The sequence below is a fragment of the Notamacropus eugenii genome, chromosome 2, assembly GCF_028372415.1.
Source record: "Notamacropus eugenii isolate mMacEug1 chromosome 2, mMacEug1.pri_v2, whole genome shotgun sequence".
Lineage (NCBI taxonomy): Eukaryota > Metazoa > Chordata > Mammalia > Diprotodontia > Macropodidae > Notamacropus > Notamacropus eugenii.
Window position 1 is genome coordinate 86,005,799 of NC_092873.1, and position 14,132 is coordinate 86,019,930.

The 14,132-nt window shown below is 39.5% G+C and overlaps 2 protein-coding genes, 1 long non-coding RNA gene and 1 pseudogene across 3 annotated transcripts in view; 3 read left to right on the plus strand and 1 right to left on the minus strand.

Moving 5' to 3' along the window:
- Nucleotides 1-870, plus strand: part of LOC140522327 (uncharacterized) — a 60,552-nt gene extending 59,682 nt beyond the window's left edge. Inside the window, exon 6 of the long non-coding RNA XR_011973286.1 lies at nucleotides 784-870. This is a non-coding gene — a long non-coding RNA (uncharacterized lncRNA). The remainder of the gene's footprint in view (nucleotides 1-783) is intronic.
- LOC140522324 (uncharacterized) overlaps nucleotides 748-14,132 on the minus strand; it is a 35,085-nt gene continuing 21,700 nt past the window's right edge. The window contains exons 5-11 of the mRNA XM_072637629.1: nucleotides 13,925-13,945; nucleotides 13,696-13,716; nucleotides 12,266-12,286; nucleotides 11,277-11,297; nucleotides 10,191-10,211; nucleotides 3,419-3,439; nucleotides 748-1,591 (exon numbers count right to left, since the gene is read on the minus strand). Of these exons, the coding sequence (XP_072493730.1) occupies nucleotides 1,134-1,591; nucleotides 3,419-3,439; nucleotides 10,191-10,211; nucleotides 11,277-11,297; nucleotides 12,266-12,286; nucleotides 13,696-13,716; nucleotides 13,925-13,945 (584 nt within the window). The 3' untranslated portion in view covers nucleotides 748-1,133. The remainder of the gene's footprint in view (nucleotides 1,592-3,418; nucleotides 3,440-10,190; nucleotides 10,212-11,276; nucleotides 11,298-12,265; nucleotides 12,287-13,695; nucleotides 13,717-13,924; nucleotides 13,946-14,132) is intronic.
- Nucleotides 3,772-5,867, plus strand: LOC140530388 (vesicle-associated membrane protein 4 pseudogene; annotated as a pseudogene).
- The window catches only part of BTNL2 (butyrophilin like 2), a 108,553-nt gene continuing 107,550 nt past the window's right edge, over nucleotides 13,130-14,132 (plus strand). Inside the window, exon 1 of the mRNA XM_072637601.1 lies at nucleotides 13,130-13,254. The gene's annotated coding sequence lies outside the window, so the exon portion shown is untranslated. The remainder of the gene's footprint in view (nucleotides 13,255-14,132) is intronic.

Here is a 14,132-nt window from a genome sequence, read left to right on the forward strand (position 1 = left end):
TAGACCTCAGTTACCAGACCCCAAGCTACTAAAATACCTTAGTGTCTCAGGACAAGTTTGAGGGAGTGTGGCTTTGGGGGCCAATCGGGACTTAGGGAGAGATGCTTTCCTATCAGAGAAGTAAGTAAGTGACTTTCTCTCTTTGGGCCTCATTTCCCTTATCTATTAAATAAATGAATTCAACTAGACTGTCTCTAAGATTCCTTTCATCTGGTTCTCAGGGGAATTCCTGAGGTTCTCTGAATTCCTCCCATTTTTGCAGCAGAAAAGTCCAGCACGATCTTTTCTTCAGCATAAAAGTCAACATCTTGAGGTCTAGAAGCCACAGGAGGGCAGTAGAAACACAGAGGAAAGCCTTTATTCACTGGAAAGGTGTTTTGCTTCAGGCATTTGTCTTGTCGACTCGTCGTCACCTCATTTGGGGTTTTCTTAGCAAAGATGCTGGAGTGGTTTTCCATTTCCTTTTCCAGCTCATTTTATAGATGAGGAACTAAGGCAAACAGGGTTAAGTGACTTGCCCAGGGTAACACAGCTAGTAAGTGTCTGAGGCTTGATTTGAACTCAGAAAGATGAGTCTTCCTGATTTCAAGCCTAGCACTCTATCCACTGCACCACCTAGCTGCCTTGTAACAAGCTCTACATAAATGCAAAACTGCCATTATTATTGTTGTTAATAATAGATAATTAATTAATCTCATTTGGGTTGATAGAGGCTCCCACAGAGATGCCAGACTAAATCAAAGGAAGTGATTCTAAGTTGCTTTAATCAATACTCTATTTCAGAAAATCCTCATTTCTTCCTGACACAATAATATGAACATGAACTCATAAAACAGACATTTGGAACCCGAGGTTTGTGACCGAGAGAACTAAGAAGATGAAACCTCCGAAGGACTTTTTTTTTTTCAAATTACACACAGAGGAGTAGAAAGTTCGTGAATTCATAGACTAAAAGAATGTTCCTATCCTAACTGATGACTGGCACAGGAAACAGAGGTGAGGAGTTCTAGTAAGCTGATCATTTCCTTTGGGTCACTTTCTCTTCCTTAACACCCCATTGGCTTCCTTTAAAAAAATGTCCTTAGCTTTTACTTTTCATCTCCAGCCACCTCTCAGTCTTCCCACATTTCCACCTATTCCAGAACTCTTTCTTCCCCTAAGTCCTCCCCTTTGTCCTCCCCCTCTGATTTCTTATCTTCAATCTCTTTTTCTTTCTTTTCTTCACTCTTCTCTGATTTCTTATCTTCAGTCTCTTTTTTCTTCTTTTCTTCACCCTTCTCTGATTTCTTATCTTCAATCTCTTTTTCCTTCTTTCCTTCACCCTTCAACATGGATTTGATTTCGTTCTCCTTGTTCAGTCTAGTTTGCCTATCTTCCCTTCCTTTGCCTTTAAGGACAGTTTCATTTCTTTCCACATCCATTTCCAGCTTTTCCTCAGTTTTATTTCTGCTGACTTTCCTTTCCCTTTCCTGGAAGTCTTCCTCTTCGATACAGTGGATTTTTCCTACTCCTAAGTCAATGCATTCTTCAATCATTCCTTGTACCCAGATATCTCTTTGGATGATATTTGGGGTGCTTCCAGACAAGTAACCTGGAAATTTAATGAAACAAATAATTCAGATGTGAAATATTTCTTCTCTTCTTACACTTTTTTTGTATGAAATTGGATCCCCATACTTCTACCTTATGCCTGAGGTCATAACTTGAGATCTTGATGACAATTTAGTGGCAGCTAGTGGAATGATGTATAGAGTGCTAGACCTTGAGTCAGAAAGATCTGAGTTCAAATGTGGACTCAGATACTTACTGTGTAACCTTAGTTGAGTCACTTAACCTGTTTGCCTCAGTTTTCTCAACTGTAAATTGGGGATCATAATTGCACCGATTTCACAGCTTTGTTGTGAGGATCAAATGAGGTAATAAAAAAAGTGCTTAGTTTATTGCCTGGCACATAGTAGGCCCTATATAAGTGCTTATTCCTTTCTCCCTTTCAGTACTATAGAACCCAATTTCTCTAGGTCAAAAGATTTAAGACTTTTTGAGAGTAGCTGGTGTTCTCAAAATCTTTTCATTGCTCTTGGGCTCTTGGTCCCCACCTAGTTATGCAAATTCTCCCTTTTTTGGCTAAACATTATTATCCTTGACTGAGAATATGAAAAAGGAGAGGGAGAGGGAGAGGGAGGGAGGAAGAGAGAGAGAGAGAGAAAGAGAAAGAGAGCACTTTCTAGTTCTTGTAATTCCTGAACTAGGTGGCCGCAAAGACAACAAAATTAATATTAAGATAAAGAAGTTGAATTTGCTATTGTCTGGGATAGCACTTAAAAAAAATACCTCTTCTCCCTAAAAAGGAAATCCCAAATAAAACAGGTATAGCCACAGAGAAATCAGAAACGGTTGCTGGGTACAAGAACAACACAGTTCCTAGTGAAACTTTAAGGGGAAAGCATTAGAAATGGGAATTCCACTAAGACTGATCCCCACCCCCTTCCCATGTCAGAAACACTGCAGTGAGGTGGAGACATTTAGCATTGTTGGCAGCCCTGGGTCATAGGGTGGCAGAGGCTTCTCACTCTAATTCACCTGAAAAGCGTAGTGTAGAGGCTGTTGTGCCCTTTCCCTTTCTGTAGCTACTACCTAAGAATGAGACTCTTGAGTGTAATGGGAATCATCCTGGTGAGGCAAAAAGCATTGGGAACTTTGTCCTCTTCTTTTTATTTAAAAAATTATTCCATGGAGTATTTCAGTTGCCCCCAGTCATCAAGTTAGGAGGAGGCGGGGCATAAGAGAGGTAGCAGATTATAGGGGAATGAGTCTGAAGTCTGGTTTAGATTCCACCTTTGTTATTTTTAGCTATATGACCCTGGACAAATCACTGAACTTAGGGGTGGAGAACCTATGGCCTCGAGACCACATGTGGCTTTCTAGGTCCTTGAGTGCAGCCTTTTGATTGAGTCCAAGTTTTACAGAACAAATCGTTTTATTAAGGGGATCCATTCTGTGAAGTTTGGATTCTGTCAAAGGGGGTTTTGTTCTGTAAAACTTGGACTCTGTCAAAAGGCAGCACCCAAAGACCTAGAAAGTCACATGTGGTTTCGAGGCCATAGGTTTCCCACCCCTGATTTAATTTATAGGTCTCTTTTTTCCTCATCCTTAAAATGAGGGAATTACACGTAGGTGGTCTTTAATAGATAACTTATAGATTTAGATCTTGTGGCCCTGTAGGACTGACCCTTAATTGGAAAGCAAGAGACTGAGAAATGAGTTTCAATCCTCTCTCCTCCTCTTCCACCCTCTACATTTCATAAGAAACACAGACCTGAGGATACTCTTTCCTACCTCCCCTATCCAGCAATTCCCATGTCTATACACACATCCCAGGAGACCAAAGGACACTAGTGTGAAGAAGGAGAATACTTACAATAGCTTCCTGAAGATTCACCTGAAAAAATAACAGAGAAATCATTGAGAATTGTTTGGCACAAGAACCAAATTCCCTCTAATACTTTTTTCTGGAGTGTCTAAAATGAGACTCCTTTGTTTTCTTGCTTCCATGCTGCTCAGTTACATGAGCATGTACTGACCATCGTTGGTTAGAAATGACAACAATCACAAACCACAAAACACCACCAAAGGCTTCTGAAGCACTTAATTTGTGCCATGTACTATGCTACGCACCAGGAGTACAAAGAAAGGAAAAAGACTGTCTTTGCTCTCAAGGCGCTCACCATCTCATGGGGAGATAACATTCAAACAGCTATATACAAATAAGATATGGACAGTGTAGGAATATGTGGGGAAAACTTCAGAAGAAAGGCACTAAAGATTAAAGACTGGGAAAGACTTCTTGGCAAAGGTAAGACTTTAGCTGAGACTTGAAGGAAGTCAGGAGGCAGAGAGATGTGGGGAGAGAATTCCAGGGATGGGCAACAGCTAGTGATAATGCTCACAGCTGGGAGATGGAGTGTAACATTCAAAGCAGGAGGCAAGGAATCCGGCATCACTGGATCATAGGATCTGTGAAGGGATGTAAAATCTAAGAAGACTGGAAAGGTAGGGCTTTAAAGCTGAAAAGAGGATTTTCTATTTGATTCTGGAGGTAATAGGGAGCCACTGGAGTTTACTGAGTAGGGAGGAGTGTGTTTATGTGTATGAGAGTGCCATGATCAGACCTGGGAGTAACTGAATGAGCACTGGAGTGGGGAGTAGTAGAGGAGCCGAGTGGCTGATGCTGGGTCCTGATCAAGGTCTTTTCCCTCTCCCCCTGCTCCCTTTTCTCCTTCCTTTCTCTTTCTTTCCCTTCTTGACCTTTCCTGGCCTGGCTCCAAGGAGTACCCAGGTGGTATATATCTGCCTGTTAAAGTTGGGAAGAGGAAAACAACTTTTTGAATAATAAAGGTGCCTTCTAAATTCAAGAAGAACCACTGAAATGATAATGATGTCACTGGTTCCATGAAAAGTGAAAGGAGAAATCTTTTTGGAAAAAGATTCAGATGAAGAAGAGGATTCCTTTTCTTAAGGGGCCCATCTGGACCAACATTTGGACCTGGGAATAACAAAATTAAGTATGTACAGAATCAGGTGGAGGAAGTAATTAATGTCATTAGAGAGAACGTTACAAAAGTGATTGAATGAGGAGAGAGACTGGATGAGTTACAAGACAAATCAGAAAGCTGATCTTTAGCAACAAATCTAAATAACTTCAAAGACAAATATGGTGGTACAGATACAAAAGGAAGGCCATCATGGCTTTGGTTGCTCTTACTCTTTAGCTAGTTATCGTCAATCCTATTGTCCTGAAATATCGGACTTGATTTGGCAACAACCAGAGATCTAAAATAAAACAATTCTGGGAAAATTAAAAAAAAAAAGGAAATTGCTGCCTACTTGAATGAAATAAGTATATGACTTTCAGAAGTTTTTTTTTCTTAAGAAGTAAAAATACTCAAGTTCAAATTGGAAACATTGACAAGTTCCTAATTGGCCTCCTTCCCGTCACCAAAATATGCTTTTATTAGTTTATTTTTAAAACAGAAACATCTACTTTACCATCTTTTAGGAGCCTAATTTGCAACTAGATACTTGCCAATACATTATCTGTAGAGTTAAAAGATATGATATTTATAATTAACACAATTTCCTGCTGTAAATTAGAGAGGTAGGGATTATTACATTAAGTTCAGGGATAGGGTGGGAGGTAAAAATTATACGTAGAAGATGGAAACATTATGTAAAAGGGATGTTAACCATTCAGTTAATTATTACAAAGTGGATAATTTTTCTCAAAATAGGTTTTAGAAATTGTTTCCATATGTTTATGTTTTAAATACTGCAACTTTCAACTGTGACTAAAGACATTCCAGTAAACCCAATTTGCTTGTATGTAGATTTGTGACAATTTATTTTTCAGCTCTGGGGCTTTGGTAGTATATTCTTATCAATCTTAAAGCACAGGCTGGCACAGTTAAGGCAGGGAATGAGATTGAAGGAAAGGGGAGCATCAGTGGAGTGTTTGAGAATCATGACTCCAACATATGTAGGGCACATTTCAATAGAAAACAGCTAACTTTCATTTTTCCCTCCAGGAATAGGAGAGAAATTAAGACATCAGGAATAAAGGAAACCCATTTGTTCCAGTATTTTGCCTTCCACAAAACCTCTTTCCAGAGCTGCTAACAAGTAACAAAAATCAGATGATTTGGGCTCGACAGCCTTTCTCTGGTTACCATCTGTTCTCTGGTAGAAATACTCATTTGCCACGAGATGGCCAAAAACAATCGGCAGGATGTAGGAGAAGTCTCCAGGAGCCTGAGGAATCCACAATTGGATTATCTGTATCTAAAAAATCACATGCTGGCTAATGCTGAAAGTTTAACATATTTCTTGATCTTAACTTAATGAATAACTAAAGAAGAAAAGATCACTTTGTCTGATGAGTTGTAGGTTGAGAAGAGAGTTGAGGCAGGTATGTTAGTCAACAGGCTATTGCAAAAGCCTAGCTTGAAGGTGATAAAGGCCCATAACAGGGTGATGGCAATGTGAGAAGGGGGTGTATTCAAGAGATATTTTGAAGATAGAATCAACAGGACTTGGAAGCAAATTGGATATGGGAAGTAAGAAAGATTGAGAAGCTAAAGATGACACCTAGGTGGTGAGCCTGGGAGCATGGTGGTATCCTTGATAGTAATAGTGAAGACTGGCTTTCGGGGAAAGATAATGAGTTCAAATTTTAAACATGCTGAGTTAAAATATCTATGGAACAAATAGTTCAAGATGTCCAATAGGCAGTTGGACGTGTGAGACTAGAGATTAGGAGAGAGGTTATGACTGGATAAATAGATTTGAAAATCACCAGCATAAAAATAATAAATTTACGGAAACTAATGAGATCCCTAAACAAAAGAGTATAGAGGAAAAAGACCAGGTAGTCAGGTGGTGCAGTGGATAGAGCAGTGGACTTGGAATCAGGAAGATTCATCTTCATGAGTTCAAATCTGACCTCAGACATTTACTAGCTATGTGACCCTGGGCAAGTCACTTAGCCTTGTTTGCCTCAGTTCCCTCATCTATAAAATGAGCTAGAGAAGGAAATAGCAAACCATTCTAGTATCTTTGCCATGAAAATCCCCAAAAGGGGTAGCGAAGAGTTAGATACAACTGAAATGACTCAACAACAACTTCCACAGTCAAATCCAAAAACCTTTGGTTTTGGGGGCAGCTAGATGGTGCAGTGCATAGAGTGACAGGCTTGGACTTGGGAAGAATCATCTTCCTGAGTTCAAATTTGGCCTCACACTTACTAGCTGTGTGATTCTGGGCAAGTTACTTAACCCTGTTTGCCTCAATTTCCTTATCTGTAAAGTGAGCTGGAGAAGGAAATGGCAAACCACTCCAGTAACTTTGGCAAGAAAACCCTCAAAAGGGGTCATGAAGAGTCAAGCACAACTGAAAATTACTGAAAAGAAAAGAGGGTACAGATAGAGACATGGGGGATACCCACAATTAGTAAGATACTGAGAAGGAGCAGCCAGACAGTTAAGAGGAGAGTCAGGAAAGAGAAGTATCACAAAAGCCTTAGAGGTTAGGATGAATGAGGACTTAGAAAAGGTCATTAACTTCTTTACAACATGAGTAATGTGAAAATATGTATAATATGAATGTATATGTAGAGTCAGATTGCATGCTGTCTTGGGGAGGAAAGGAGGGAAGGGAGAAGAGAATGTAGAGCTTAAAATCTTATGGAAATGAATGTTGAAAACTAAAAATAAATTAATTAATAAAAATAAAAAAACATGATCAGTAGAAAAAACATTTGACAGTTAAGAGTAACATTTCAGTTGAATGATGAGGTTGGAGGTCAGATTGTAGAGAATTAAGAAAAGAGTAAGAAAAAAGCCAATGGAGGCACCCATTATAGATGACATTTTCAGAGAGTGTAGCTAGGACAGGAAAGAAGAAAATGGGATGATAGCTAGGAGGGATGGACAGATCAAGTGAGGATTTTTTGAGGATAGGTGAGGCATGCACATGTCTGTAGACAGGGAGAGATTGAAGATTAGTGAGACAGCAGAGACAGAGGGGCACTCTTCTGGGAAAGATGGAATGGAATGGGATCACTTGTGCATATAGTGGGGTTTGCTTTGGCAAGGAGAAGGCCCACTTTTTCATGTGAGACAAGAGTGAAGGAGGTGATAGTGACAGAAGACATCTGGGTAACATGAGATGAGGAGGAGGGGAAGAAGAGGGTGCCTTGTTTGTCTGTGAAATGTGAAACAAGGTCCTCAGCAGAGAGGGTGAGGGGAGAGGAGAGTGTTGGGAGTTTTGAGGGAGGATGGGGTTTGGGGTGGGAGAAGTCATTGTGCTGAGTAGAAGTGAGTTGATTGGGATCATGTAAAAGCATTTCCTTGCAAATTGAAAATCTAGCTGAGATCTTGCTACCTAGATTTTTAGTGGACCCACTCAGTATGGCTTGTGATTTTTCTCCAGTTTCATTCAGCAGCAAATGAGTAGGAGCAAATGCAGCAGATGGTGGGAGTTATACAAGACAGAGATTTGGCAGGGCAAGATTGGTGATTAGATAAAAGGGCCTGGAGAGAAAGGAACAATATAGAGTTGAACTGGAGATAGTAGAGGTGGAGATCTTAGTGAGGTTGAACAACAAACAGACTTTGGAGCTTCAAGCAGTGGAAAGACAACAAATTATGGTCAGATAAAGGATTTTCCTGCCATCAGGAGGATGGAAGTGGAATGCTTGTGGGTGACAGTTGGCAAATCAAGAGGAAGTCTGATGGGAGGATTAAGCATCACCCACTATTGTTCTGTGGCCTTCTGTAGCGTGGTTTTATCCCACTTCTTAGTCTGAGTGACTTATAGGAGAAAGGAAAAAAGAAACATAGGAGTGGTTCACAGTTCTTAGTTTTAGGCACTAAATTTTCAACCAGCTTCTGGGGGCTAGCAAGATTTCGCTCTTTCTTAAACTGTGTTGTCTCTATTTCCTCACTCTTGATTCCTCTTTTATAAACAATGCCGGGGACTGCTTTTTTTTCTAGTGTTTTTTTTTTTTTTAATTTATGTTAAGAGGTAGTGTAACATACTGGATAGAAAACTGACTTCATAGTGGAGAAAACTTGGCCCCAAACTGCTATCTCTGACACATACTGACTCTTTGAACCTGGGCAGCTCTCCAGGATAAAAGCACTGGTGGAAGGAATTTTCTCTTTGGGAGATTTTGAAATCCAGGAAATCACGTGTCAGGTTTCATGCTAACCCCTAGAGTTTGGGCTTTCCCCAGATCTATAGTTGCCTATACACTTTCAGGGTAATGGCTAAACTGAGAAAGGCTGAGTAATGTTTCTTGCATTAGGTAATGAGTAGAAGAAGTTGAGGAGGAGCTCAAAACCCCCTGAGTTATCCTGTCAGAGAAAGGTCATCAAGAACGATAATAACTGTCCAAAACCCCTTTCTTGCTAGTACAGAGTTTGACTATTAACTAGCTGCTATTTCCCCAGGCATTTCTTCCTCAGTGCCTCCCCCTAGCATGAACCAATATCAGAGAAAATGCCCTATTCTCTCTGGGGTCCCAGGGGGTGCCTAACTCTATCCAGAATTCTAGCCTTGTGTCTAATCTCCCTGATTTCCCCTTTATCCCCCTTCAATAAAGCTGGCTTACTTTACTGTCTCATTATGAGCTCCTTGTTTTTTTTTTTTTTTATCCTGAACTTTCCTAAGTCTTAATTTAGACACACTCCTGAACCTCCCCAAGCCTTAAGACAAAGTCTCATAAGGGGAAGCAAGGGAAAGGTCTCTCATTCACTGTAGGTGATGAAAATATATTGTGTCAAAAGCAAAGAACTCACTGATGCTTGACTCAGATATGGCTAAGAAAGAAATCAACCAGATAATTTCAGTAGTGCTGACCCAGCAGAGAGAACTCACACTGATGTGTTTTTCTGGGAGCTTATAAAATCAAAGGGATTTGAGAGGTCATTTTATACAAACTCCTATTGGACAATGAAGGAATTCCATTACACCATCCCTGAGAAAGGTTATCTAGTTTTTGCTTGAACACTTTTAGGGATAGGAAGGGGGTGACACACTGGATTTTGAGGTTCTGCTGTTGGGATACCTTTAACGGTTGGAACATTTTTAGCTGAAATTTGCCTCCTTGTAAACTTCAACTTTGGATCCCAGCTTTACAGTCTTTGTGGCAGTGTCTTTTGGAAAAAAAAACAAACCCAAAATGAATTCCAGCCTCTTATTTCTCTCACCTCTTTTGCCTTTTACTACCCCTTCTTTCCCCAACTCCTATTTTTAAAATTTTAGAACATCCTTTTTGAGCTGTTGAAAAAGTCATCATTATCACTACCAGGGGATACCAGAAAAAAAGTATATGTATATGAATGCGTATATGTAACTCTACATATGTGTATGTATACATGTATCAATATGCATATATATGTATATACACGTATATATCAAAGCATTGTGTACATACACATATTTTACTGGTTCTTTTCTCTTTATGTTTATCAGTAGATTTTCCACTTTTCCCACGGAATTTGTGGTAACCTTACGTAATGCTGGGTGATGGAAAGCAAGAGAAACTGAACCTTGAGTTCTTATATTGCTTGGAAATAGAAACAGATATGGCAGATGAAGTAAGGATAACAGAAAAAGGCAGACACATAACATACCTTTGACTCCCTGAGGAACAGCTAAAAGACAAAACAGAGAAATCAGTGAGGAATTGTCTGAGGGCAGAGATTGACTTTAGCCTCTTTTTGTGTCCCCAGTGCTTAACACAGTGCCTGGAACAAAGTAGGACCTTAAGAAATATTTATTGATTGGTTGGTTAGTATAGTGAATAGAGCATTTGGGCTTTGAGACAGATAGACCTGAGTTCAAATTTGACCTTAGGCATTTATTGGCTGTGTGACCCTGCACAAGTCATTTAACCTATGTCTGCCACAATTTCTTCAACTATAAAATGGCGATCATAATAGCACTTACCTCCCAGGCTGGTGAGGATCAAATGAGATCAACATTTAGCACAGTGTGTGGTACATAATAGGCACTACAGAAATGTGTATTTGCCACCCTTCCCCTAGAGGAAAGAGAACACAGCTCCCACTGAAATGTTTTCTATCAAAGACTATCAGAAATTATACCCTTCAGTAACACTAAGCCCTCTGAACTAGTAGTAGTACAGTCGGGCGGAAGGTTAAGTATTTCCTAATGTAATGATGCCGCTCTGGGCAATAGGGTTGCTTCAGAGTTCTCTGAACTTAGAGAAACAGAAGAAGGTAAGACTCAACCTGAACTAGAGGTCTCTGGCTCCCTGTTTTTCCTTCCCTCTTCCCCCTTGCCCCAACTCTAGTCCATGAAACAGGGGAAAACTCTTGGGGGTAGTAATAAAATCTTACTCTTGCTAAATCTCATTGCTGCCCCTATTTTAAAATCTTATTCATGCCTCCAGTTTTTATTCTCCCTTTCCCCTCCCTCTGTTATTTCAGAATATCCTTATTGGTTGTTGATAATCTTAGTCACTACCAGGAAATAGCCCACTGGTATTTCTTCTTTATGTTAATCAGAAGGATTTTCACTTTCTTTTCTACTCAACAATATTTTTGGGCAAGACTAGGGCAATAGGGAAGAAAGATAAACTGAGCCTAATCTATTTAATTTATTTCTTGGAAACAGGAACAGGTTAGAGAAAGGTCTTCCTGATGCTGTAGAAGAAAAAAAGACACCAGAGTAGAAAAGAGAAAGAAATAACTTACCAATGGCTCCGTGAGGAATAGCTAAAAATGAAAACAAAACAAAAAACCTCAGAAATCAATGAGGGAATGTCCGACAGAAAAAAAACCAAACATCTAAAATGTTTTCAAGTGAAGAATATCAGAAACCTCCATTAACTCCAAGACCTCTGTATCAGCTACAGTGTGGGGAGGTGGGGTTTAAGCATCCCTTGCCTATGATATTGCAGCCCTGGCTCTTTCTGATTCCTCTTAGTTCAGTACAGGGTATGGACATCTGCTACCATTTTTTACTTTCCTTTATTTGATAAAATGGATTGAAATGTTTGAGGGACCTATCAAAATTTTAGTGTGACTAAACCACAGTCTTGCCACCATTTATTTCATTCTTCCTGTTTTTAGTCTCCCTTTCCCCCTCTCTTGTATTTTAGGATGTCCTTCTTGGTTTTTGATAAGCCATCATAATTACCAGGAGGAAATTTACCTTTTTTTGGCAACCCTCATTTTGATCCTCACCAAGAGACTGACCCAGAGCAAGGGAATATGTATTTTCCTTTAGAAATGAAACTCCCACTAATGTCAATCCCTTTGTATTAGCTGTAGTGCAGAGTGGGTAGGGGGTTAATTGATGATGATGATGATGATGATGATGATGATGATGATGATGATGATGATGATGATGATGATGATGATATAGTTGTAGGAAGAAAGATATGATAGACTGGAAAGCAAGAGGGGAGTGAACTATTAAGAAAACTACACTCCCACAAAAGGAAGGAGAATAAGTTGCTAAGAAATCTATGCCTCCTTGAAGAGATCTGTTTAAGTTTCTTCTTAGCGCAAGTTACAGCTCAATGGTGCCACCTGATGGTTATATTTTGTGGTATTAATTATTAGGGTTTTCATTTTCCATAGGAGCTCTGTATTATGTGGAAACAGGAATAGTTAGGGCAGAGAAGGTCCCCTGCTCCTGTAAAAACACCAGAGTAAAGAAAGACAAGGAAATAACTTACTAATAGTTCCTGGAGGTAGAGCTAAAAACAAAAAACAAAAAAAATTGTGAGATTGTTTGTCAGGAGGATACAGTTGTCACTCATAGATTTCCTATAGAAGAATACTCGAAATAAGATGCTCAGTAACTCCCAAGCTCTCTGTATCAGTTGCAATTCATGGTAGTGGTGGATTAAGCATCACCTGTTAAGAAGATATAGCTCTGGGTGGTAGGGTTGTTACAGGTAGTTGGGTAGTTTAGTGAATCTGAAAAGGGCAAGTTACAGCCAAGTTTAGAGGCTTCTATCCCCTCTGTTCCCTTTCCTCTCTTCGTAAGAAAGAGGGACTGTCTTGAGGGCATTATTGAGATCTTGCTCCTGAAAACATTTCATTCCTGCTTCCATTTTTCTCATACATCGCCTTTTAGTCCTTCTTTCCTTCCCTGTTGTTTCAGAGTATTCTTGTTGGTTGTTGACAAGCCAACCCAATCATTACCAGGGTGAACATTTATTAGTTTTACCTCTTTTCTCAATTAGCAGATTTCCCACTTTTCAGAATCTTAATATTAAGTTAGGGCAAGGCTGAGTAAGGGACAAAGCTAGAGAAACTGAGCCTCACATCCCCACATCCCCTGGAATTAGAAACAGACAGGGTATTACATTGTAAGAACATGGAAAAACTAAAGAAAAAGAATAAGTTCTCTAAGCAGAGCCAAATAAGTGAAGTCCATGAGAGACTGTCTGGCAGGAGATCACGGTTTCCATTGGTACACTTTCCATAAAAGGACATCAGAAATGGAATTCCCAGTAATGCCAAGTTCTTTGTGTTAGCTACAGAGCACAGTGGGTGGGAATGATTCAGCACTGGGCAGAAAGGTTGTTTTAACATTTCTTTCAGACTTGTGAAAGTGAAATGTGTTGGGTACAACTTACGGTTGAAGTCATTTGGTTCTCCATCTTATTTATGGAAAAAGATTGATGTTCTTGAGGACAGCTTTAATGTCTCACCACAGGTAAACCTGTCTTCATTTCTTTCATTTTTACTCATCAGGTTAATAGGTCAAGAGCTGGAAGGGACCTCAGAGACTATAGTACAACCCTTCATTTTACAGAGGAGGAAACTGAAGACCAGGGAGGTTAAGTAATTTGCCCAAGTTTTCTTCTGCCTTTCCCCTTTCTCTGTTATTTCAGAACATCTTTGTTGGTTATTGATAAATTATCATCGCCACTGTCACAGGAATATTCCATTGACCTGTCTTCTTTATATTAATCAGAAAGAGTTTTCATTTTCTACAGACTCTAATAATTAGGGAAAGGTTTTGTAATGGGGAAGGCAAGAGAAATTGAACCTGTAGCCAATATATTGCCTGGAAACAAGAGTAGCAATGGTAGAGAAAGGTTGTCCTTATACTCTACAAATATCAGAGAAAGAGAAAGACAATGAAATAACTTACCAATGGCTCCATGAGGGAGAACTAAAAAACAAACAAACAAACAAACAACAAAACAGAGAAATAAATCCTTTCTGGTAGAAGATAGTGCCCACTAATGTGCTTGTCATAGAAAAACATTGGAAATAGAACCCTCAGTAACCTTGAGTCTATTGATATTGGATGTGAATGTGGAAAGGTCCTCTTGACACTAAGGATTATTATAATAATGAAAGAAAAAGAAATAACTTACTCATGCTTCCTCGAGAAATTGCTAAAAACAAAACAAAGCAACAGAAATCAGCAAGAGATTGTTGGGCAGAAACGGAATACAGTTCCCAAAGATGTATTGTTCATTAAAGAAAATAAAAAGTGTAACCTTCAGTAACACTGAGCCATCACTATCAGCTTCAGTGCAGGGTTGTGGGGGAGGAAGCTTCCTTTGCAATAATGATGCAACT